We start from the raw sequence: 24,705 nt of genomic DNA, 5'->3' as shown, positions 1-24,705 counted from the left end.
AGCAGGGGGCAGCAGCACGATCTCACTGCTCCTTGCCACCCAGACAGGAAGAGAAAGGAGGAAGCGGTATGTACAAACAGGAAAATGTTCAGGCTTTTTAACAAGAGTAAACCTTTTAAAATTAGAGGTTTCAGCGAAAACAAAAAGTATGGAGTGGCAGCAAAAGATATGAAGGAGCTACTAAAAAAGGGATGCAAGTTGCTGCAGGTGAGCCGCGTTTGTAAACATCGTAAAGTAATAATGCTGCTCGGAGGTAATCGAGAAGCAAACAACTGTTTATTTTGTTCAGTACGATCGATCCAGATGATCCATTACATGCAGACACATACTGACAAGAGGCAGCAGGTTTTATCTGTTTCCATGAAATGCAGAGGTTCATAAAGTCCCTCTATGACAAAGGATCTTCAGCACAAACTGAAGAAATTGAATAATTTCCTTGTTACCGTCTTTATCTGCACTGTCGTGGACAACTACTCGATCATATGAAACACGTCTTGAAGTAGAGTGTAATTTTGTCCCAAAGCATCAGAGAAAAGTTGCTTATTCACTCACAGTTCGTCTATGTACCAAGTGTCTTTCATTATACCACCAGGAAATAGTTTTGGGATCATTGTACTACACTTTACTAGACATAAATCGTGTACTTGGAGCACAAAAACGTATAAAGACACCGAACCGTCTTCAAGGTGCTGGAGCTGATCCCAGGTAATTGTGGGTGCAGGCAGGACACATCCTGAACAGGTCAAGAGTGCATCATAGGGCAAACAAAGAGAGGCAGACGATTACATGGACTCACATTCACATCTACAGTCCATGGAAAACTGATAATGGACCTCGTGTGCATGTTTTGGGACTGTGGGAGAAAAGTGGAGTATTTGCAGGAAATCCAGGTATGACCAGAGGTAACATGGAACTTCACATAACAAGGCTTCCAGTGGCAATCAGTGATTGTCAAAAAAAGCAATATTACTGTTTCTTATCAAAGAGACAAATGTATAATTTTAAGCTGAAGACCGTGTCACATTTATAAGATAAAACATACCGTCTTTTGTCAACATGCCTGAGCACTCTGAACACAAAATATAGCAAAGTTTAAAAATAAAAAAAAGGAGGGGGGGGGGGGGGGGGTCGTCTTAACCTGTGCATAAACATCGGATATGTGTTTCGTTGTTATAGGTGCCCTCCTCTGGGGCTCAGGTTTGTTTGTATGAGGACGGGACAGTGGTGACAGAGGACTTCTTCTTGACTCTACCCGACGACACCGAACTCGTGCTTCTGTCTCAAGGCCAGACGTGGAGCGGAGGTACAGGAATCCACCTCAGACGCATAGCAGAAATGAAGACAGGCGTGTCCTTTCTCAGTCGCATTGCTGACTGATCCTCACGTGTGTGTGTGTGTGTGTGTGTGTGTGTGTGTGTGTGTGTGTGTGTGTGTGTGTGTGTGTGTGTGTGTGTGTGTGTGTGTGTGTGTGTGTGTGTGTGTGTGTCCTTCTAGTTGTCTGTGACATCGGCCAGCTCCTGAACACAGACCGCCATGCGGACAGCCTGATCGACGCAGCGAAGGAGTTGCTCTGCGATGAGAAATCTTCAAAGAAGCGCAAAATCCTGAGCGACCTGCTTCGGAACCTGGACGACAGGTCAGAGATGGAGAGCCGAGAGGACGACAAGGCCTGGTTTACAGGTACAAACTGCAATGTAAATCCGTGGGAAAGAATGGGATCAGAACAAGCGTCTGGGAGTTTTTGAGTTATCGAACGATCTTGCAGTTATGAGAAGTATGCAATATACTATGACAGCATAGGGGTGAACACAGTTAGGGAAGAGAGAATGTTTTGCAGCTCTCCCGATCGGTGTTAAATAGTGACTCATAATATAGCAGGTTAAGACGCATGTACATTTTTAGCTCATCTGTAAAGCACCTTGAACTGCTTCGCACCTTCGATGACGGGGTGGCGTCATGTGCGTTATCTCAGCGGCGGAACGTCTCGTCTAATCTCAACACGTCAGGCTAAACGCAAGCTTTTGTTGGTGCAAAAACAGAATTTAAAGCAACAGAACATGCACACATTTCTCTTCAAATACGCGAGAGTCAAATTTGGTCTGATGACCAGCGCTCAAACGTGAGTTGGATTTTGAAGCAAAGCTCCCGTTGAACGAATTTGTTGCATCTAATTTCAGGTGTTGATGTTCGATTCAAAACCAAGTCTGCCTACATGAAGTTCAACTGTCAAAGCAGGATACGAAGCTACATGAAAGAGGTAAATACTCAATAAGTACTCGGATACTTTGCTGAAGAAACTGTGTGAAAAAGATTTTTGGTTAAATTACAGATTCAGCTTCTTTAGGTGAAGTAGGCATTGTGAAAGTACAAAAATGACTTTTTTTTTTAGCTTTGAGACACCGATACACCACATCATTCAGCTTGTAGAATGAGAAACTAAATTGTTCTGTAAAAAACAAACGGGAATATGTCAGGAGATTTTATAGATGTATATGAAGGTGTTTTTTTTTTTTCACAAATACTTTGTAAATCCAAGCTATGAGGGACATGTTTAATGTGATAACTTATTAGATTATTGACAAGTTATTACATTATTGGTTGTTCCAGGAACTAAAGCCAAAAAGTAGTCAGAACTCTAAATATACTTAAACTCACTAGCTGTGTCAAGTCATTTTACGATTCCTCCTCATTTAAGAAACTGACATAATATTGTAAAGTTAAATAGCCGTTCCTTTTGTGCGTCCTCAGGTCAACGAGGCCACCAGAACTGCAGAGAAAGCGAGAGTCAGGGCCGAGCTCCTGAAAGCCTCCAAGTGTTTCACAGAAATGTTGAAGGAAGCAAATTACAACGGCTGCTACTTTGACCGGACTGAAAAGGAGTCGGAGCGCCTCTGCACCCAGGAGGGATGGTTCACCTGCCAGGTAGGCCACAGACACTGGACGAGTTCAAACATAAGACCCGTGAGCCAAAAAAAAAACCATACAAGAGTCTCGAATTCCGCCTGAAAACTACCAAGCAAATTGTTAAAATTTCAAAGTAAGACACATTTCTTCACAGTCGCGGACACATAAAACCCAGGTTGACGCCTCACATGCATAATGCAACAGCTATAGAAGTTTAGGTTTTTTTGTGTGGACATTTCACTTTATTTTGCACCAGAAGGCATCGTTAAAATTGCCTTTATGTTGAGTTTGTAGTCATATTCAGGAGAAACTGTTGCGTTTTGTGAAAATATGCTTTCATCACATATACTGTGCACAACAAAAAAAAACTTTAGTTTAAGTTAAAAAGCTATCGTGGCACTATTTTACTGGTTTGTCTCGCTCGAGATAAAATTGGGCTCCATGTGGCCGACGAACTGATTCAGAACTGTATTATTCTCGTATTTATTTCTTAATGTATTGTTTTTATAGCTTTGTTGTAAAGCACTTTGGATACCACTGGGTGATTGTAAAGGGCTATAGAAATAAAGTTTGATTGATTGATTGATTCAGAGGATTTCAAGATTAAAATCCTGAAAATGATCGTTTGGTAGTTTGGACGCCTCTTGTAGTTTTGAGTTCAAGTCCATTTAACCACAAAGAGATAGTAACCAATTTGAGGAGTTGCATTATCTGCACCAACTTCCCCCCTCCTCTTCTTTTCGTAACGGCCTCGCTTCGTAACGGCCTCGCTCAGGGATCATTTGACGAGAAGTCGTGTCCGTCTCTTCACTCCATCAACCCGTACGGCAGCCGAGAGAGCAGGATCGTGTTCAGCACCTGGAACCTGGACCACAGGTCGGCTGAAAGACACTTTTTGAAATGTTACGCAAGACATTTCTGCTTTGACACTTTCTTCCCCCCCCCCCCCCCCCCCCCCCCGAGCAGGATCGAGAAGAGACGGACCATCATTCCCGCCTTGCTGGACGCACTGCAGAACCGCAAGAGCAGCAGCATCAACCTGGACTACTTCTACCAGCTGCTGTTCACCAGGGAAAACCTCAAGCTGGTTCACGTCGTCTGCCACAAGAAAGGAGCGCACGGCCTTTCGTGCGACGCCGAAAAAATCTTCTCCAGCGAATCGAAACCGAAGAGACGCCGCACTTAGCATGTTGACTTCAAACACAAACTGGATTTCACATTTTTACCTCAATTGGCATTTTTAATTTCAAACACATTACGATAATCTGCTTTATGAGCCACTTCTTGTACACTTATATATATATTTTTTTTAATGATTCCACTTCAATCATGAAAAAGTTTTTCGTTTTCCCCATATGTTGGCACAGAACTTTTTTTTTTTTTTTTATGAAAATGATGCATCTGTCCTCTCAAAATGTTGCATAGGATATGAAGATGTATGTTGCTTAAATAAGGCAGTGAGAATCTCTTTAAAATGCAAAAATATTCATGGATGGTCAAAACTCTCGGCTATATACAAACATACTACAGTTAGCTAGTGCAATTACTGTATTACCCTCTAAGTTAGATGGCAGGATTACATTTATAAAGTCAGACTTTTAAGTTAATCACTGGTGATTTCAAAGCCCCACCAATTAAGAATCTGAGCAGGCAAGATGAGCTGCATGGATTACATATATGTATATATATATACACACACACACAGTATTTGTATGTTTGAAAAGCTGCCAGACAGAAAACCACAGGCTGCGTATAAAGATGGACTAGTGGTTAGAACTCCTCAGGTCAAATCCGCCGTTTGAACCAATCACATGTGTTGTGTCGGGATCGGGACGCCGCTGAGTGAAGGACTCAGTCTCTTAATTCAAGGTGGATAAGCGGGCGGGGCTTATCTCGCTCGCCACTCGGCGGCTCCGTCGTTGCCTGACAGGTGAGCGATATGGTCCATTTTTATACGCAGTCTGTTTTATACATACGCTGCGGAAAAACAACAGCCTGAAGACGCAAAGCTGCGTTGGGACACTTGGTGAAATATGACTCGAGTGCAGAAAAACTGCTGACGTGACATTCCTCTTTTTTTTTCTTAACAATGACATTAAAATGTGTTCCGAACTGCTCTTTGGCGTGAGCTCCATCCTTCAACACTGACGCTGCTGCCGTTTCGACGTGCACGCGGATTTGTTTTCACAAACTGTGGCGGGAGATTAGCTCTTGTATAGGTAGTAACTCTAATCCAGCACTCTTTGGCATCTCGCACGGCAAATCTCAATCTTGCAAAGCTGCCCTCTGAAGCATGGACAGATTGGTTTAAAGTGCTGTCATCTGCACAACCCCCCCACCAGGTAAGACCACTTCTATTAGAACCAATACGATGTGAGGAACATGTCCAGTAATAAATAAACTGAAGCAACACTTCAGCGTGCTCACAAGAGGCCGTATTTAACGTACGACGGTTAAACTTGCAGTCGTGGCACCCACTGGTGTGGCGGTGAAGGAAGGAAACCATTTGGCATTGATGTGCATTTTTTTTCTTGGTCCTGGTCGGATGGGAAGCGGGTCACTTCGGACGGTTTCGTTGACGCTGGAGTTTCTCGGTTTTATGGGGAGAATACTCCCATGTGAGGCTGGCTTGTCTGCAAGGCTATTGGTAAGGCGCTTGCATCGTGGACATTCATCACCGTAACTCGGGGGAGGGGGAGGGGGGGGGGGTTCATTTCAGCTGGTGACTGAAAGCAAAGTCTTGGACGTGGGAGCGTGGAAGTCGGTTTTGCGTCCGGCGCGGTTCTCCTCTTAAGTGCCCGCCCCCGTCGCCTCGTCGTCGTCGCTGTCCTCTGGGGCGTAGTAATGTCGGCGCCTGTGCTCCCGGTGGCTGCTGGGACACGCTGCCGACGACCTCTGAGGGAAGTCCTGATGGGGTGGAGAGAGTTTAAAAGAATTGATGAGAAGTAAAGAGACGTGAAGCATCGAGCTCAGCAGTTTCCAAAGGTGTCGCTTGACTTCGGATGTCAAAGTGACTGCCTTACGTTCATTAATCGATCAAGCAACAAGCAGTTGAACTTCAGGCGGATCATAATGCAAACGTCAGCCGGAGTTTATGCAACATTCCTGAGACATGCACGAAGAACTAATTCCGCGGGTAGTTCAAAAGACAAAATCATCTTTTCCACTCATGTTTGTGTCTCGAAGTCAGTAAGAAGCGGCTTCACCAATAAAACGGTGGTCCACAGAATTCCCGTATTGTCTCAATAACTTTTTAGTGTTAAATCTTAGACTTTGAAGCATAGTCTTGGGATTGTTTCAAAATGACTTCATAGTCTTCTTTTCAAACGGGACAGAACTGGACAGCTCAGTACCACTGACACAGTTCTGCCTGCATGTCAGCGGCGCTGAAAAAGAGGCATAACATGTCAGTTTAACGAGGGTGTGAAGGTGACCAGGAAGTGAACGCCTCAGTTAAAAGTGCGTTAAACTCACTTCTACCATGGAAAAGCTGAGATGGCAGCAGCACAGACTCTCCCAACATTTAATATAGAAACACTGAAAGCGATGTGAATAATGGTGAATTCAACCCGAGCGCCTCACCTGTAGAGTGTCCAAGTTCCCAAAGAACTGCTCCACTGGGAGAATCTCGTTGCTGTCGTCGTCGGGGAAGAAGACGATCTTCCCTCGCTCTTCGCAATCCATGCGCTCGGGCTCCCGTTTGTCCCTCGTGTTGTTGCTTCGCTCTCCTTCCGGGCCCGCCCTCAGCTCGTTCTCTTTCCCGTCGCGGCCTCCCAGCTCCGGCGACGCCGAGCACCTCCTCCTGCCGGCGGACAGGTGGCACTCGCAGCTGATCCGGGAGATCCTCTCCGGTGGGTCGGCCGACCTCCTGCAGCCGTCCGCCGCCGAGGAGGAGCCCTCGGCCGCCGAGTGCCTCTTCGGACTTCGCACGCACCTCCCGCTGGCGGCGGCCTGGAGCAGAGAGTGGACAAGCGCGGTGGACGGGGAGCCACAACACGTCTGCTGTGTTTTTGTACCGCGACCGTCCATCCATGAAGGGAACAGTAACAATGTAAACATACGAGCTCCTTCTTGTCGTACGGGCTCGCTCAGTTTAGCCGTATGCGAGAAGAAATGTGTCTCGACACGTCTTCCAGACGATGGCGTGTAAATGTAAAAGGCACAAAGATTACTATTCTGAAAAACTCGCCTGTCAAAGCATATGGTGATTGTGGTGAAAAATGCAAAAATGGTGAAGATATAAGTCATTAGACAGTCACTAATCAGAAATGTTCCCCTTACATGTAAAGTTTTCATTTCCGTGGTAATCATGAAACACTGGATCAATACAAGTACATTAGCTCGTGTTTGAATTCCCTGCTCGGCTTCACGCAAACAAGCGACACCAACCTTTCGGGAACTTCTGGCCTCGGAGTTGTTCCTCCTCTTTCTGGGCTTCACGTTATCAAGTTGGCCCTCCATCTGCAAAGCAGCATCATGTGGTGTGTTTACTACCTTGTGATCATTGGAGTCAGCAGGGAGGCGGCTGTCACAATACCAGCGGACTCCTGCTGAGCACACAAGCTCATACCCAGATTCTATATAAAACCAGAGTGTGACCGAATTCCTGAAAAGCCAGTTTAAGATGCATATGTGCTCAAATGCATTTTTCCAGTTGGACACAAACAAACAGATGGTTTTTTTTCTTTCTTTTTTAATCTACGTTTCCATGCGAGTTCGATAATCACTCACATCTTGTTTGAGTTGAGAGTAGAAACTCCTGACAGAAACTAAACTCTAAATATTCGGTCCCTGCACTTGCCAGATGAACTGGGCGGTGCTCGAGGAAGACGATTTGAAAACACCGTTGGTTCGAGTCCCAGCTCCGTCTTGACATTTGCTGCAGATATCAAAGGTGATTTTCCATGTCTACATTTCAGGACGTCGTCTCGAATATTATCTGAACTTCCTGGGAGTGATTTGTTGTCAGCGGACCTGCGCAGCCGCCTGGTGAAACAATGACAGACGCGGCAGGACCTCGAAATCTTACACACTTCGCCACAAGCAGCAGAAACTGTGTGGCCGCGGAGGAGGAGTCGTCCAGGATTTATTGGGACACAAAAAGGATTTCAGAGAAATGTGAAAAGTGGCACCACAGAGGAGATAAATCGAAGTGTGCAGACAAAACACCAACACACATGAAAATCTCTGTGTTAAAGTCAATGAGGTAGGAGTTTGTGGACATGTTTACAAAAATATATATATTTGTGTTCAGGTTAAAATCCCACTTTTGAAGACTGTGAAGCCAATTATGAATACATCTTTCTTTATTATTGAGCTCAGCAAGAGAACGGTCTGTGCTCAACACATGGCTCAGGTTTATTTTTAGACTGTTTATCAAGTAGTTACGCAACGTTTTCATGGCTGGTGCAATGGTTTTGAACCATGTTTTTACTAATGATGCATTTAATGGTACTGCTGCGATGGTTCCTTTCTAATCAATATGTAAATAAATGTGTTTGTACAACGTTGGCATTCAACAATGAAATCATTTGCACAAAATCTACCACCAATTCCACTTGCATCTTTTTTTGAAAAAGGCTCTAAGGTAGTATAGCATATACAAACTCAACCAATAGCGTGAACTGGTGGTCCAGCATGCTAATTACATCGTTTCCAGCATCCATGTCCTATATGTTTTATTTCCATGTACGTATTTGAGTTGATTTGTCTGAATGATTAATAAAATTGTATTGGGATATTTCTTAGTGTATTTACTATGTAGAACTTTTAACACACAATTAGAATTCTTTTTCTTTTTTTGACTTGTTGGTTGTGTACACTGAGAATAACATTTTGTTCCATCATGGTCACATAGGAATGATGATGAAGCCGAGTCTTAAGTAACTTTTTGTATTCTACCTCTGTTGCTTAAAATGTCTCCAGTTTTCCACCAGAAACCACTTTAGAAGTCACAATAGGATGGACATGCAATGTTAATCCATTTAATGTCATCTTCAGCTTGATAAAGCACTTATTGAAATATTTTCATTTTAAAACTCAATTGGCATTTTGGCAAAACCTGAATGTTATTGATATACAAAGACAAATTGTCAGAAGGCATAACATTGGCCAAAATTATAATGTATTTCACAACTAAAATGCTTTTAAACAAACTAAAAAGTGTCCACAATTCCATTGTTGCTGCATAATCGCCACATGGAGCTTAGTGTTCTGCCAAAATAGTGTGCTTTTGTTTTATTTTTTTAATCAGAAAAGAGAAGTGTTATAGCTTTAAAGAAAAAGCTAAAATGAAAGTAACTTTCCCCATGAAGAGATTTATTTACAGGTAAACTACAGACAAGGCCTGGTTTTTTTGAACTGCAGTTGGTCTTTGGACTAGGATTAATAATAAACAGAGCTGTGTTCGTTAAACTGGAGACACAGATTCTTTTTATCAGATGTAGATGTTGGGACTATTTAAGACACCTGTCCAGATGCCAAACAGCATCTGGAGATTTTAAAACAGATCCAAACGATCTGTCGGTCCAGATTATTTGGAATAATCTTGAATTCTTTCCACTTTAACCAGACCACTTGAACCGAGCACGTGCCTCGCTTCAAACTTCGACGTAACAAAAGGCCGATCAACATGCTGGAGAGTTAAAGACTTTAGACTTATCTGAGCAAAGTTTCTGCAGTTCAATCTGATCCTGGATCTGTGCCGACCTCCACGAGAAAGCCCCCCTCTCGGGAGGCGCCCCTTGTTTACCCCCTATAACCAAACTCCCCTCAACACACCAGACAGGACTAAAAACCCTGCAGATAATCATTTTCCTCTCAAATGAGCAACATTAGGTTGGTATGTCCGACATTGCGGCCAGCGGGGATGAATCGTTTTCGCCTCTTAACCCTTCCCCGGTGCTAACTTAGCTTTCAGCGGTGAATATCACCGGGCGGTGTGGGTGAATGGAGCGGCCGCCCCGGGGAGTCTCCGGTACCAGAAACGAGCCCCACATGGGGATGGGGGGGGGGATAAACAACAACAAAAAAAGACCAGAGCCTCGTCTGTAGCCACACTGACGATAGGAACTCGTTTAACCGCCTCAGCTCCCCCGTGCTAACGCCACTAGCCGGCTGGTTCACTCACTCACCGTGTGGATCATTGAGCGGCGCGGCGCGGGATTATCTCCAAGATTAATCACGAGGTTATGCGCGTATCGAAGCGGGGTAGGCTCCGAGCGGCTGACGGTGAAGACTGCCGATTATATCCTGATAGGTTGGTCTGGTCGCTGCTCCGGGCCGCCGCGGAGCGTTTCCTGCCTGCGAGAGAGGGCGGCTCAGCCGGAGGTTCAGCCGGAGGTTACAGCGTGTGTGGTGGTGGAATAGACCGGGGGGCGGGGGGGTGGTCCTCCGAGCCGCGGGCTGTGGGGGAGGAGGTAGCAAGGGTGGAGGGGCGTCTTCCGAGCGATAGCTTGTGGCGGAAGAGAAGTGCTCCGAGCGGTGGGCGAAGAGGTGGACGTGTCCGGGAAACGTCCTCTGAGCAGCGGGCACAGCGTCAGATCCTCCCCGCAGTTCCCACGCTTCGGTACACAATTCCTCTTTTACGCTCGAAAAAAAAAAGGAGAAAAAAATGCAAATGTGTTCGCAAATAGGTCATCCATCACTTGTTTGTTTCTTATCTCTTTTTTTATTACAGCTTCCCCAAGCACACCAACATATAGCTTCACTTTTTTTGTTTTTTTATATTACTCCATTAATTTTTTAAACAATTATTTCCAACAATTTGACGAATTTTTACATCTGCTTTCACATTGGTGTGTTGAGAGAAGCCTCATCTTTAGGGGCCGTTTAAGGACACAGCGAGAGCTCTGCTGCAGTTCTCTAAATGACCTCCAGAGGGCGGCAGACCTCTTCGTATCTCCCCCTTCTGTTCGCTTAATAGAATAGAAGAGAATCCCAGAAGGAATTTATATATATATATATATATATATATATATTCCAATTTTAAGGCACCTTATAATGAAGCAAAGGTAAGGCAAATGTGTTTATGGAGCATCATTCAGACACAAGGTCATTCATGGTGTTTTCCAAAAAAATAAAGTAAATACATTAATCGCAGCGAATAAGAATCTTAATCTTAAACAATCTTAATCTTAAGCAATTACTTTCAAACCTGTCACATTCTCTCTCACACACTCATCCTTTTCATTGGATCGACTTTACTTTGCTCTTCTGTCCAAATATTATGTCCTCTGGTCAGAGAACCCCACCATTCCAGGTTCCTTCGCAAACAACAGACTCACTCTCTGCAACCAACACAGAAATAATGAATTCCTACATGAGCGGAAGAAGCTCTTCACTGCATCACTTCAAAAATGAATGCAATTAATTTCATAATTGCGTAATGTGAATTAAAGGGTTAAAAACAACATAGAACAGTAAGAACATTTTAAAGAAAAGGGTAATAGAATAAGAGTCTGTTGTTGATTTGAGAGCAAATATAAATGTTTTAGTCCTGATTTAAAGGTAGTGAGTGTGTCAGCAGTCTTCAGGTGTTCAGGAACTTTGTTCCTCAGATGAGAAGCGTAGGAACTAAAAGTTGATTCACCTTGTTTCTTCTGACTCCGAGAACATTTTATAAACCTCTTCCTAATGACCTCAGGGTTCTGGATGTTTCATATTAATAAAGAATGATTTCAGACACTCAGTATATTTGATGATTAACTACAAAGAGGTACTATTTGCATTTGTGTACAATATCATGAAGCATGAAAAAATATAGTTGGATAGATATTTATCGTCGATGTTTCTAATTATTGGACATTGACATCGACCTGCTGACCTTGTATGTAACCTCAACTCAACTTTTTTCATGAAGCACTTTCAAAACAACCAGTACCAATAAGCATAAACTCTTAATAGCATAAAATGCAAACAATAAAACTCTTTTTAAATGCTAAAAACAATCAAAGCAGGAGCAAAGCCAACTGTAGTGCAGCAACAGTTTCAATAACAGTGTTTTCCATTTGAAATTGCATCTGTATACAACTGTGTACTTGCCATGTAATATAGAATGAATAGAGTGAATTTAGATTTCACTTCTTTTCATTTCACCACCAGTATCGTTTAGAGGGGCACAGTGCCACTGATAAGCAAAAGTTGGAGCCCACCCACATCTCATTTCATAAGTATGGCAAACTACAAATAAGTAAGCCTGTGATTGATGTTAAACTTCAAAATTCAACTACAAGCATCCTCCCCACCAAGAAGTCAGGGAATGCTGAGAGCCCCAACATTTGCGCGAAACAGAGAAGGCAGTCAGTGCAGGTTGGAAACCTGCCAAGAAATGCTGAAAAACTGAGTGCAACTTTACAGAAAGAGTGGTCTTTCAATATGTAAACTCTTGGCTGGGTTGCTGAATAAAATAAAATCTGTCATCATTTCCGAAACTGTTGTCGTTTTAACTTTTGCGCGAGCAAAGTGTTTCCAATAAAACGGTATTTGTGTGATTAAAAGCTCTTGCTGTGTGCTGTTGTTTTTGTCTAAACATGTAATTAAAGTGTATTTGTTTGTTGTGATGATTGCAATCCCAAATTCTTGATTATAAAGCGGGTTTTTTGTTTGTTTGTTTTTTTAAGTTGGATCCTTGTTTGAGCGTGTGAGAAATGAGATCATCGCGGATCATTGGTGGGTGGAGATATATGTGGCAGGTGGGGGGTGAGGAGGTGCTATCCTGTAGCAGCTCTCCAGTCTGTGTGCTGACAAGGGACGGAGAAGAAGCCTTCTGGCATGCTGCATCGCTTTTCCGCACCGAGGGGAGATGTGTAACTCCACTGGGCCCAGTCATGGGCACAACTCGTCCTGGAGCCGGTGCAGAGTGCGCGCTTTTACGCATCCAGCCCCAGTCAGAATGGACGGCGGTGATGGACTCCGGTCGGGCGCACAGTTGTGAAGAACTATGAAGGCAAAACATCCTGAATTAGAGGGTCCCCGGACAAGGCAGTGACAGCCATGGATCACTTTTTTAGGAGAAAGCGGGTCGGTTTGCTGAAACCCCTGCTGAGCCTCTCCTTGGTCTTTGCGTCCTTTCTCATGATCCACAAACTGAGACTGTCGGAGAAGGACGCAGTGGGACTTAAACACTTGAGAGCGGCGGGTTGGTGCGGCTCAGAGTGTTTTTCTTTCAAAAAAGAAGTCAGTAAAAGTAGTTTGGGAAGCGCCGAGTCCCCCGCGTCGAGAAAAGAGTCGGACACTCAGCGGGTGTCCAACAGGACGTCGGCCACCTGGGACGCGCAGGTTCTCAACTGCAGCGAGGATTCGTCGGTGAGGACCCAGGACTGGTTCCGGCGTCTGGACCCGAGATTTCACCAGTTTGTTCTGCATAGACACTGCAGGTATTTCCCCATGCTCATCAACCACCCGGAGAAATGCGCGGACGGAGACGTCCACCTCCTCATGGTGGTCAAGTCTGTTATCGAGCAGCACGACCGACGCGAGGCTGTGCGTAAAACCTGGGGCAAGGAGCAAACCGTGGATGGAAAGACTATTAAAACGTTGTTTCTAGTAGGGAGCCCCAACACCGGCAAAGATATCAAAAACCTCCAGAAACTGATCGAGTACGAGGACCAGATCTTCAAGGACATCCTGCAGTGGGACTTCATGGACACATTTTTCAACCTGACCCTGAAAGAGGTCAACTTCCTCAAGTGGTTCGACATCTACTGCCCCGGTGTGCAGTTTATATTCAAAGGAGACGACGACGTGTTCGTGAACACGCACAATCTGCTCGAGCTCATCGGCTTCAAGGTGGAGGAGCAGAAAGAGGCCGGGCTGTTCGTGGGGGACACCATCTCCAAAGCGATCCCCATCCGGAACCGGCAGAGCAAATACTACATCCCCAAAGAGTTGTACGACAAGCCATACCCCCCTTATGTAGGAGGAGGGGGGTTTCTGATGTCCTCCCCGCTGGCCCGGAGGCTCTTCGTGGTGTCGGAGGACCTGGAATTGTACCCCATCGACGACGTGTTTCTGGGGATGTGCCTGCAGAAGCTCCACCTGTCCCCGGAGCTGCACCCGGGTTTCAGGACATTCGGCATCACCAGACGCAGGGTGAGCTCCATGAACAGCGAGCCATGCTTTTACAAAAACCTCATCGTGGTGCACAAACTGAGCGCGCAGGAGCTGCTGAAGATGTGGAACGTGGTGCACAGCAAGGACCTGGTGTGCGCGCAGAGGTTCTCCTTATGATGGACACACACACACACACACACACACACACCAAAGCTGCACAGTAGACCTGTTCAATGATCACACATGATGAAGTTCACTCATTTTGTTGAATCTCCAGTCTCATATTTGAATTCCTACTGCGCACCTCTCCATTTCAGGGTTTGAAGTTTATTTAAAAACCACTACTACACAGCCCTCCAGGTTTCTGATCTCCAGTGCCATGATCTGTCTATTTGTCGGAAATTGTGTACCCCCGCAGGCATTAATAACTACTTGACTTTTTTTTTTTTTTAACCAGGATTTCATTGTGACTGCTTAGAGAACTCCTTGGATTTAACAGTGCATTATACAGCAGCATTTTCGTTGTGAAATTGTAAAAAACAACAAAAAAAGGAAGAAATGATTAGTTTTTCTTAACTTAATATATTGTTTTACATTTTTTTAATTCAATGTGTATGATTTACAGAGTCATTTCTGTATAATAGTGTAAATAAACATGAAGATCCCTGGTGGCTTTGTAAATACTGAATGACTGCAGCAGTATTTGATGTTTCTGCAACAATAGATTGGATATTAAAAGCGTGTTTTGAGGCCTGTGGGCCTATAAAGCCTGTTGTGTTTCTAGACAAGTGTCCACTCACATCTGTTTACAAGACTGGTTGGTTAAGGCGAAACTACATCCCTTCTTTTTAATATAGATTGATATTCCAAATACAGTTGCTCGGGCAGAGAAAAATAGACATTTGATGCTAGCATCATTATTTAGACACATCATTTACATCAAAACGCAATAAAATATGACCCAATGCACTATTTATGAGAAACACACACACACACACACACACACACACACACACACACACACACACACACACACACACACACACACACACACACACACACACACACACACACACACACACACACACACACACACACACACACACATAGATATAAGCAAAATATCCTCTCTTTCAAAACAGTATTTTTTGAGTCATTCTGGAGCACAGATTCAATAATCTGAGTCATGATACTCACCCATGTTCCTATACATCAATAATTAGAAGCTTCTTTAAAGATTAAACAACTCAGATGCATTCCAGAGTGTGTTCTCCTCTCAACACATTACAATCAAGATCACCATAACACTGTGAAGAGGTTTAGTAAAAGTACAGAGAAGACTGAAAGTCAAAGGATTGAACCTGCATTTTTTAATTTAATGTCACTTTTTTTTGCTCAAACCCTACTATACTTAACTTAAGATCGAATTTCAGAGAAAAAGTATACAAAAACATCTTAAGTACATTCGTCTCCATTTTTTATTCATCGATATTCACGAATAGGCATCTCCTTCTCATCAGCATTGCCAGTAGACATCAAGGAAAGCAGAAGGAGCCCATATTAGGGTAAATATTCAGCAGTGAACCATCATCTGCTTGGCAAAGTGCTTTATCATTATTTTGATACTGTTCAGTAAAACAAGGAACCGTGTAAAAAGTGAAGTCACTTTGGGATGTTGCCAAGGAAGGAACGTAACTGAACCTTGACCCTCTTCCACTTTTCATTGCTGCCTCATTGTCAGTCAATGTCTGACCACATGCAAAAAAGTGATTATATGTTAAACACCTGACACATCTTCATGTTGTGAAGTCTGATCCTGCACAGGGGATCACTCCCCTCAGTAATCTTTATCATTGGAAAAAATAAATAACTTTCCTTTTGTAGCGTTAGCTACTATATTGTGCAGAGTTTTGAAGGGAAACAAGAGTTTATCTGAAAACAGACGGATACAGGAGCTCTCTTTGAACCTTCATTATGTTATCCCAGGGTTATCTAAGCTTTGAGACAAAAAAAATTTGAGAGCATGACTGTAATTTTACATCTTTGGTTTTCCAGTAAATAGTTGATTTCCTAATGGGAAGTGTGATGTACAAGACATTTACTGCGTATCAGTAAGATAATATATTTTTACTGGCTTTGCGGCAGTTCTGATTTCATGTTTCGTCTTAGTCACTTCAACATAACAGATGGGATTAACCCTTTAAGTTGCTCCTCCAAAGAGGTTCCATATGGCAGTCAAAGGGGAAAAAAGGGGAGCCTCGATATCCTGTAAGGAGATATGAGTAACCAGCACAATGTGTGCTCATGTTTACCGGCCCCACAGGTGTGTCATCCTCATGGTCTGAAGTGGGACAAAAACAAACAGGTCAAGTCCACTATGCTCCTCTCTGTAAACATCCTATGCTTGACCACAACTGAAGTAGAATTAAGTATTATCTCAGAAAAGGCCTGTTTGTTAAGGTTTATTGAAGAAAAACCGGGTATTAAAACATGCTGTGTTTGAAACTATAATATATGAGCGTTCCTAAAGTGCCGAGATGCAGGAATACATTAGGTTTCTCCTTCTGGGGTCAGCGCTTCCCTGGTGTTTGTCCTCTGGCAGAAGCCTCCAGAGACGGGATGCGGCTACCTCTTCCCACGGGCCGGGCCCGGGCTCCGACCGACGAGGAAGGCTTTATCTTGACTCCGCCCACAGCACGGCCTGGATGTGCACAAAAAAAAAAAACAGGCAAAGTGTCATCCATAGAATGAACCTTCATCCCATGTGTTCTTCTTTACAGTTTTTTTTCACTGAGCAGAGAAGTCTGCTTTGGCTGTGATGTAAAAAAATAAACTAAAGTTTTGTAATGTCAGCAGCTCATGGCGATACGACGACATTTTTGGGAGAAATGGTGCTCTTTGATGATGAGCTGTGAAATCACTGAGTACAGGCCATGGTCACAATGTGGACTTGGATTATAGTGATCCACTGATCAATCCTCACACCACGAATGTTCTAGGTTTGAATCCAGCCAGCCTCTCAGTGTGTGGTTTGCATGTTCTCCCTGCATCGATTCCCTGATAGTCTGGTTTCCTCCCACAGTCTATATATAATGTGTTCAGAGTTCACTGGTGACTCTAAAATGAGCGAGTGTCTCTTTGTGTTTGCTCTGTGATTGACCTGTGCAGGTTGTACTCCTCCTTCACTCAGTCTGCTGGAAGCAGCCACTTTAAAATACGTTGTGACAAGTAAACATCCTGAATTGAAAACTTTACAGCTTATTATGCATCTATGTTAATGTGAAGAAACAGCAGATTGATTCAAAAACGTACAATACTGATAATGTACAGTAATATATGTAATTTAAATGCCCCATGTGTTATAATATTTAACAGTTTTCATCTTTATACCTGAAAGTCACATTTGGTGTTTTATATGTTAAACAACATGCTGGCTTCAATGATGTTAATGATACTTTTCTCTGATTGGCTGGTTCTTTCTAGCAAACAGCCCCATTTGGTGGCTCAAGAGGATGTTTTCCTTAATGTGAGACTTGAATTGCGGGCCATGGTGACGGAGGACATGTGACATTACCATAACTGAGCACCACTCAGTGGACTCTGCATTTTCATATTCATGCAGTACCTCAACGTAATTCAAAACAAATCTTTTATGAAATGGTTCCTTAAATATTTTCACATTGAGACGTGTTCTCCAACGGTCCCTCAGAATAGGTTTGCCAGGTACAACAAACCACTGAGCTTAATAAAATCCTCCACAAATGCTAAAAGCTGGGTCCTTGTGAAACGGGACTATAAATGGATACTCTACTGCCCACTACACTACACTCCAAATCAAATGGGCCACTATTTTTACATGCGCTCTCCTGTGTGCAAAGCCTGAAAGACTCCAACATGACATTTTACCAACTTGTGTTACTCCATGGCTCTCACACTACGTGTTGGGGGGGGGGGGGTATTTGCATGTGAGCTGCGTATGAATGCCTCACCTTGTGCTGGCTGAGTTCTCTGAGGCACCGCAGTCCTTCGTGAGTTTTCTTTACAGCCCTCCCTGCCCATGAGGTGAGCCTTCCAGGCCTGGAATGGGGACAAAGTAGCTCAGTGAGTTCGCTTCTCTCCCAGATATTTTCTCGACAGGGATGACCACGAGTGACTGTGGGCCCAGTCAGAACCCGAGCGGCCGCCCTCCGTCGCGTCAACACTACAGGCTTTCATTGGGTTTACACTCAGAGCTCTGGCACACGGACTGCAACCTTCTGGACATCCTTTTTTCTTTTTTCGCACTAAATTTTAAGGGTGTGTGAGGTGAGACACTGCATGTTGAGCATCAGGTTTTTTAATAGGAACATAGATTGTGTTCCAACTCAAGTTGGGTAGTATGTGTCACTGTGTAGTTAATAGTCTTGTTTTAATGTGCTTGGACAGTAAGTGATTTAGTGGGTGTGAAAATAGACCATTAAAACTAAAAGTTAATCATTATTAGTTTTTCTTTTTTTTTGGGGGGGGGGGGGGGGGGGGGGGGCATGGAGATTCATATTTGTGATAACTGCAAGAACACATTTTAACATAGCAGTGACAAGCATGCTATTGAACAGTATTACTCATAAGCTGTCACCTTTGTATTTTAACCCTTAATGATATCTAGAAAAATTCAAACTCTACCAGAAAGGAAACAAATGGAGCTTTAATGTGACTTCTGTTATCATTCAATCCCAGAGAAGTTGAACTCGCGTGTCACACATTTGTAACATGGGCTTCTTGCCATCGAAAACACAATCATGTTGAATAACTACTAGATATTCAAAGCTAGATGTATCAACTCATTGCACATTACTTTCACATCTGCATCCATTTGCTTTTTTTTTTTTATCCAGTCAGTTGCAACAAAGCTGCAGATGAATTCAGATTTAGGTTTTCTGCTTGTAATTTACTGTGAACAAGGAAGCAGAATCTAAATGAAATGGGAAAATGCTGCTGTCATGCTGATTTAGGCACACCCAAGTTACTTAGAAATGACCATTTGTTCACCAGATGAAGAGCTGCGACTTTTAGCGCATCTGGTTTTTCATGATTATCCTAGACCGAAAGGCTGCACTGAGTTTAAAGTTTCTTTTTTACTTTCCATTTGTCGATAAGTTTAAGTTTCCTTTCTTTGGAATACACACACCCTTATAACTTTATCTCTGAAACATGAAAACATTTGAGCAAATGCTCAAGGACTTTTTTGGCACCACAAGATCACAGAGGCCTATACGAAGGCACTTTTGGATTAGAAGACCATGAAAGCAGACAATGTTACAAGACTAAAGTCCTTTGCATTGTTTGTTACAGGCTCCTTCAGCATTAGTTTTGACTTTATATACCCGGCTGAAGGCTCCCTATGGATGCAGCTCTGAACCAGCTTGTGCGGTTGTCCACTTCTTCGTTTTCGACACACAACCACACACACACGGTTTCCTCACCACTTAGGGGGCATTGCTTTCACTAACCTCAAGACTTCATTTATAACTCCAACTCTTCTCTTACCTCAGCTTATGGCTCATCTTCTGTCTACACGAACAGTATCTGTGCTGGGGGTGGCCATTCTGTGACATAATGCATAACCTCCGATCTGATCCCTTCAGTATATGTTCAATACAGTCAGGTCCATCATTTCAAGAATCAGATGCTCAAGATGTTTTGGGAAATTGAGAAGTGCAACTCAAACTGATTGGAGGAGGAAGAGTGGCTCCTTGAAAGGTGTGTTACATGATTCATTAGGCTCCACAAAGACAGGACCCGGACTGGAGGAGAAATATAAGCAGACACCATTGTTGTTTTTCTTTGTGTCTTGTTTAAAGTTCTGGAAGGCGTAAAGTATTATTGCAGCTGAGAGGGCACTGAAACAGGAGCAGAGTTTTCTTTATCTTTACAAAAGAGGATATCGGAATATAATGCAATGTACAAGATTCAGGTACAATTCAATCCTTATTTATCTTTTCGAATTATATGCTATGAAAACATCTCCTCAAACCAAACTGAAGCATGAAAGAAACCTTGATGACAGAAAGTACACAGGCACGGCTATAAAAAAAAAAAAAAAAACCTAATCAAAGCTTCAGCTTGAAGCAGCTCATCCAAATACTTCACGACACTAATGGGAATGTGAGGAATGTGATGGAGTTTTCTACATCCCGACACAAATGAAACGGCCCATTACCAACAAAGGCTTAGTCCCCTTTGATGTCTTTAAAAGACCAACAATAGCTGTGTTTTACCTCAACACCTGTTTGCACCAAGAGCCCGATATTAGGTACTTGCTAGTTTCTGTGTTGATATGGGAGAGAAAGACCAGCTTACTGAGGAAACTTGAGAGGAAAGATCAGTGAAAAGAATTCTCCACTTTCAGATTAATTGTTCTTCTGTCCATTTCAAGAGAGGCTTTATTATTTTATGACTTAACTTAAAGTTAGACACACCGTTACGTGTCAGAAAGAACATATGTTTTGGTTTTCGTGGCTTCAGGCCGTCGCTTTGTGTCAAATCACAACAAAATAATATGCAACGGGCATGTTGTGGATCTCACCTCCTCTCCAGGCATGAAGTTATTGTGACACAAAGGACAGTGGTTGAAGCCTTGAGTTGAGACGGGAGCTGGAAAAGAAACACAACACCTTTAAGCAGTCTGTTATACAATTACAGAGGAGGTCCGCTAAACTGTCGAGAACCGGATGAAATGACACCACTGAACGGGGAGAGTTTCAACTATTTGAACAGGCGGAATATTACAGTCGACACGATCCTTGTGTGATCACAATTCAACCTGCTAGTTTTGTTTTAGGTAACGCTAAAAGAAAACACTTCCTCAACATTATTGTGTCAAACCGTCATGACCCTAGTGTGCTATTAAGAACCACTGTATCTGTTCTTAATGCCCCGCAGTGGGTTTCCTTGGAATCATCCTCTGAACTATGTGAGAACTTCCTGCACTTTAATATCAATAAGGTTGTTACCAGAAGGACTCTGAGCTCAGCTCCTGTCTCTGATCCCTGTGGTTCTGTCTTTTGTCCAGCTGTGTTCAATAAGTTTGAGCTTGTGACTTTATCATTTTCAGAGGACATGGTTGCCCATATCAAGCCTTTAGGGATGCTGTCCCTCCCCATCTCTTTAAAGATGTCTTAAACAACATATAGTACTGCAACTGCTTGTTAACAAACCTGGCCTGGATCAGAATGTTCTGGCTATTCTAGAAGCTTGTCTACTCACAGCTAAATCTTTACCCGGATGAACACGGAGGTTATTCAGTCCAGTTTTAAAACTCTTCATAGCACCGAGGTTTTAATGACGTCCTAACAATTCTGGCGATGACATGGTTCTGGTTCTGCTGGACATAACTGCTGCATTTGACAAAAGTGGATAATGACATCTTGATATCCCAGTGGCAGCACCCGCTGAGCATCTGCGGTTATGCACTTGTATGGTTTAGGCCCTATCTGACAGACAGAACATGTCTATCAGAGTCTTGCTGGCTTTGCAAACTCTTCCACTCCTCTTGCATACGTTGCTCCACAGGGCTCAATTTTAGGGCCCCTGCTTTTATCACTCCACTTATCTCCTCCGGGTTCTATTCTGAGAAAGCACAGCATCTGGTTTCACTGCAACGCAGAAGACAGTCAGATATATGTCCCATTATCGAAGAAAGACACCTTTTCATTGACAACTCTGTCACTATGTTTCAATGACATTATACCCAAGATGACTACATTTTTGCTGAAAAAATAAAACCCCAGAAGTGATGGCATTTGGTGCCAGTGGTTTCTGTGAAGCTCCGCCCTGTCGACTTCAGCCCCTTGTGAAGCCGGCACTATTGAACCTGCATTTGAAAATGGACACTGATATTAAATTGGACTCACAGATAAGTGCAGTGGTTGAGTCCAGCTTCTTCCATCTCAGTAAGTTTTCAAAGATGAAGTCCATTCTTGCACGTCAGCACTCTGACAGAGTAATTCATGCTTTTATTACATCTCGGCTGGATTACTGTAACGCACTTTATGTTGGAGTCAGCCAGTCTTCCCTTATATGTCTCCAGTTGGTTCAGAGTGCTGCCGCTCAACTACTAACTGGAACACATAAGAGGGAACACGTGCATTTTAGAATTCATCTTAAGATTCTTTTATTTGTTTATAAATCTTTGAATGGTCTCTCGCCCTGCCTTACCCCTCTGAGCTGCTTCACCCAAACACTCCTGCTCTGTGCCTCAGGTCAGCCGATCAGCTGCTTCTGGTGTACTGAGGTCCAAACGGAAGCTCGGAGGGGACAGAACTTTTTCTGTTCCTGCTTCTAAGTTATTGGATGAGCTACCACTGCACATCACACAAGCCCCCTCACTGTACTTTTTTAAAACGAATCTTTAAACCCACTTTTGTTACTTTGCTACTGTTTTTACCATTACATTTTGAAGTTTTTATTGTTTGTACTTTATATTGTTTAAGGTCCTGCCCTTTATTTCAACTGTGGTGGTTTTTAAAGTGCCATTTAAATAAAGTTGAGTTGAATAATACAGAAGGCTCCTGTGTATTAATAATAGATGGAACATATGGCTGCTGATGGAGGTGTGGTGTAAGCCGTAACTTTTTCTCACAAATGGTCTGACAAATGAAGATTTGACAGGAAATAAAATGACTTGCTAAAGATCGCATGTGAGAATGGATGGATGGGTAAGGCGTTGTCACATCAATGGTGTCAAAATGTAAATCTAGTTCCTTTTTTGTTTGCTTTTAATCTGCTGTGAAAGTGTGAACAAAATGTAATATATACGTACTGTACAGTTCCCAATAGGCATGCAGTGCACGAGTGCAAGGCTTGGGGATGCGCCTCTATTGGGAACTATACGGTTAATATATAATTCTACTAATCCAAACTCAGCTGATGAAATCAATTCCAGACAAATCATGAATAAGACAAGACAAACAAGTACAACTACTGTATTTTTAAAGTGATGTAGTCTACTATTTCCAATGTCAATCATCTGGTGAGCCCCTGAAATCATCTTGTCCTAAAAGTTGTGTCACAGTGTGTATTTTATTTCTCCCAAAAAAAACATCTGGCTTGACCTGCAGCCAGTGGTTGTTATAAAACGCATCTCAAACTGTGCTGGATAAATGAGCAGGTTTATCTTTTCAATTTTGCAGATTGGAAGGAAGTCTGAATCTGTTTTAGATCAGCATCACTTTGGAAACGTCGAGCTCAACTTCAAGTGTGCAGTGTGACAAATGTGGTGCAATGTTTGTATCCATACACAGATAGCTGGTTTACTAAACAATAGAACCTAGTTTCTCCAAAGAAGAGGTGATTCTAATAGTCCTGGAATACGAGGCAACCCACCATTTGTCAATAAGCAGTAAACATGTCACTAGTCAACACTGCCAAATGGTATTCAGGCCAAAAGGTGTATTGTTAATTAATTGTTTCTCAACGCGTCACAAATAACCAAATCCAGATGCAGAGACTGAAGATACTACCCAACATATATGAAGCTGTATTTACTATTACAGTGGAATGACTTCATGCCAAGCTCGGTCCTGGAGGGCCGGCGACCTGCGGGGTTTAGCTCTCTACCAGTTGCAGCACACCTGATTGCAATGAGGGGCTCGTTAGTGGGCTTATTCACAACCTTGGTGATGACATCATCACGAGATTCAGGTAAAAGGAGCACAAATCCATTTTTTTTTTCACTTTAAACTTGATACTAAAACGAACATGGACAATTTATTTATTTATTTTTATAATATTCCAGTAGAATCGAAAAGATCGAGGCCACTCACGGTTACAGTTGGGACCCTGCACATGGTCAGCCAGCTCCTCGTTGGCCACAGCCTCAGAGCATCGTGGGCACTGGCTGAACTTGGACCTGTTTTCACACTCGCCCAGTAGATGCTCCGTGAAGCTGGCTATCTCAACAACCTGTGAACGCCACACAGAGGCACAAACAAAAGGCTGAAGCTGGGGAAGTGTGTATTCTGTTACTTGGCTGGACAAAAGGTGTGGGACCTTCGATAGGACCAACCTGTCCACATTCCTCACAGCGCCGCAGCATGACGCAATGTTTCCAGTAGTGAAGGTCCAATCCATCCTCGGTGAACGAGTCGTCCTTTTTATCGCAGAATATGCACAGACTGAAACTGAAAATCTGTTAGGTGATTTTGTACTAGAACTTATTATTGGACAAAAAAAAAAAGCTTGATAATGATATTAGCACCTTAGCAGGATAAAAATGAGATAAAAGAATCATGTGAGCACAGGCTTCAAATTTAGTCCCATGAGGATTTCCTTTCTCTGAAGGTCTGTATTGGATTTAGTTACTCACTTGTCAAGATACTCGATAGATTGTTGGACATCTTGATCATCTGTTAACTTGCTCTGTGGCTCTTTAGTGTCAGCTGGAAATGAAAAAGCAAATGTCTGTTACTCACAAAACTAACACACATTTTGAGACAATAACTTTTAAATATCAACCTAAATGGGACCAAAAAAAAAAACTTTGGAACAAAAATAATCCAAATTCTACAGAACAAAGACATTTAGTGAATTTAGTTTAATTCATCTAATCAAGTTTAGAGAAAGGCTAGAAATGTATCATTAAAACTAAAGAAGAAACACTGCATTGCTATTTTTTAATTTCAAAGCTTTTGAGGAAAATAATAAAAAATATTGAGTATCTCTATTAGTATCATTATGTATGAGCTCAGTGCATCCGTAAAATTGTATTCT

General features: G+C 42.9%; 4 protein-coding genes across 6 annotated transcripts in view; 2 read left to right on the top strand and 2 right to left on the bottom strand.

Annotated features, from left to right (window-relative positions):
- Positions 1–84: 84 nt before the first annotated feature.
- On the top strand, positions 85–5,020 carry dffb (DNA fragmentation factor, beta polypeptide (caspase-activated DNase); the record flags this gene model as incomplete). The annotated part of the gene is made up of 7 exons (XM_080497408.1): positions 85–207; positions 1,177–1,303; positions 1,495–1,680; positions 2,178–2,257; positions 2,749–2,922; positions 3,680–3,780; positions 3,871–5,020. The coding sequence occupies 7 exons, from the start codon at positions 85–87 to the stop codon at positions 4,088–4,090; spliced, it is 1,011 nt and encodes a 336-aa protein (XP_080353534.1). The 3' UTR covers positions 4,091–5,020.
- On the bottom strand, positions 4,135–10,265 carry cUnh1orf174 (chromosome Un C1orf174 homolog). 2 transcript variants are annotated; one of them, XM_080497409.1, is made up of 4 exons: positions 10,038–10,265; positions 7,294–7,365; positions 6,487–6,855; positions 4,135–5,811 (listed from the first exon to the last, which is right to left on the bottom strand). In XM_080497409.1, exons 1-4 carry the CDS (start codon positions 10,047–10,049, stop codon positions 5,695–5,697), a joined length of 570 nt encoding a protein of 189 aa, XP_080353535.1. In that variant the 5' UTR covers positions 10,050–10,265; the 3' UTR covers positions 4,135–5,694. The 2 variants fall into 2 exon arrangements, with proteins under 2 accessions (XP_080353535.1, XP_080353536.1); XM_080497410.1 differs by lacking the exon at positions 10,038–10,265 and adding an exon at positions 7,636–9,420.
- Positions 10,266–12,649: 2,384 nt separating this feature from the next.
- On the top strand, positions 12,650–14,701 carry b3gnt7l (UDP-GlcNAc:betaGal beta-1,3-N-acetylglucosaminyltransferase 7, like). The gene has a single exon (XM_080496230.1). The coding sequence runs from the start codon at positions 12,898–12,900 to the stop codon at positions 14,131–14,133; it is 1,236 nt and encodes a 411-aa protein (XP_080352356.1). The 5' UTR covers positions 12,650–12,897; the 3' UTR covers positions 14,134–14,701.
- A 610-nt stretch (positions 14,702–15,311) lies between these two features.
- cep104 (centrosomal protein 104) overlaps positions 15,312–24,705 on the bottom strand; it is a 28,926-nt gene continuing 19,532 nt past the window's right edge. The window contains exons 17-22 of one of the 2 annotated variants that reach the window (XM_080496407.1): positions 24,302–24,374; positions 24,002–24,116; positions 23,760–23,898; positions 20,522–20,589; positions 17,946–18,033; positions 15,312–16,657 (exon numbers count right to left, since the gene is read on the bottom strand). In XM_080496407.1, the coding sequence (XP_080352533.1) occupies positions 16,527–16,657; positions 17,946–18,033; positions 20,522–20,589; positions 23,760–23,898; positions 24,002–24,116; positions 24,302–24,374 (614 nt within the window). In that variant the 3' untranslated portion in view covers positions 15,312–16,526. The remainder of the gene's footprint in view (positions 16,658–17,945; positions 18,034–20,521; positions 20,590–23,759; positions 23,899–24,001; positions 24,117–24,301; positions 24,375–24,705) is intronic. The other variant, XM_080496408.1, reaches the window with a different exon arrangement.

This window comes from Blennius ocellaris (genome assembly GCF_963422515.1).
Source record: "Blennius ocellaris genome assembly, chromosome: 5".
Taxonomy (NCBI): domain Eukaryota; kingdom Metazoa; phylum Chordata; class Actinopteri; order Blenniiformes; family Blenniidae; genus Blennius; species Blennius ocellaris.
This window is presented reverse-complemented; position numbering and strand designations above follow the sequence as displayed.

Bases quoted from the DNA above. Each gene is read 5' to 3' on its own strand.
- cUnh1orf174 (XM_080497409.1), bottom strand. The intron at 6,856-7,293 runs GTTGGTGTCGCT...TCTCTGCTCCAG, and splicing joins AGGCCAGAAGTTCCCGAAAG to GCCGCCGCCAGCGGGAGGTG. The intron at 5,812-6,486 runs GTGAGGCGCTCG...CCACCCCATCAG, and splicing joins GGAACTTGGACACTCTACAG to GACTTCCCTCAGAGGTCGTC.
- b3gnt7l (XM_080496230.1), top strand. From the start codon at position 12,898: ATGGATCACTTTTTTAGGAGAAAGCGGGTCGGTTTGCTGAAACCCCTG.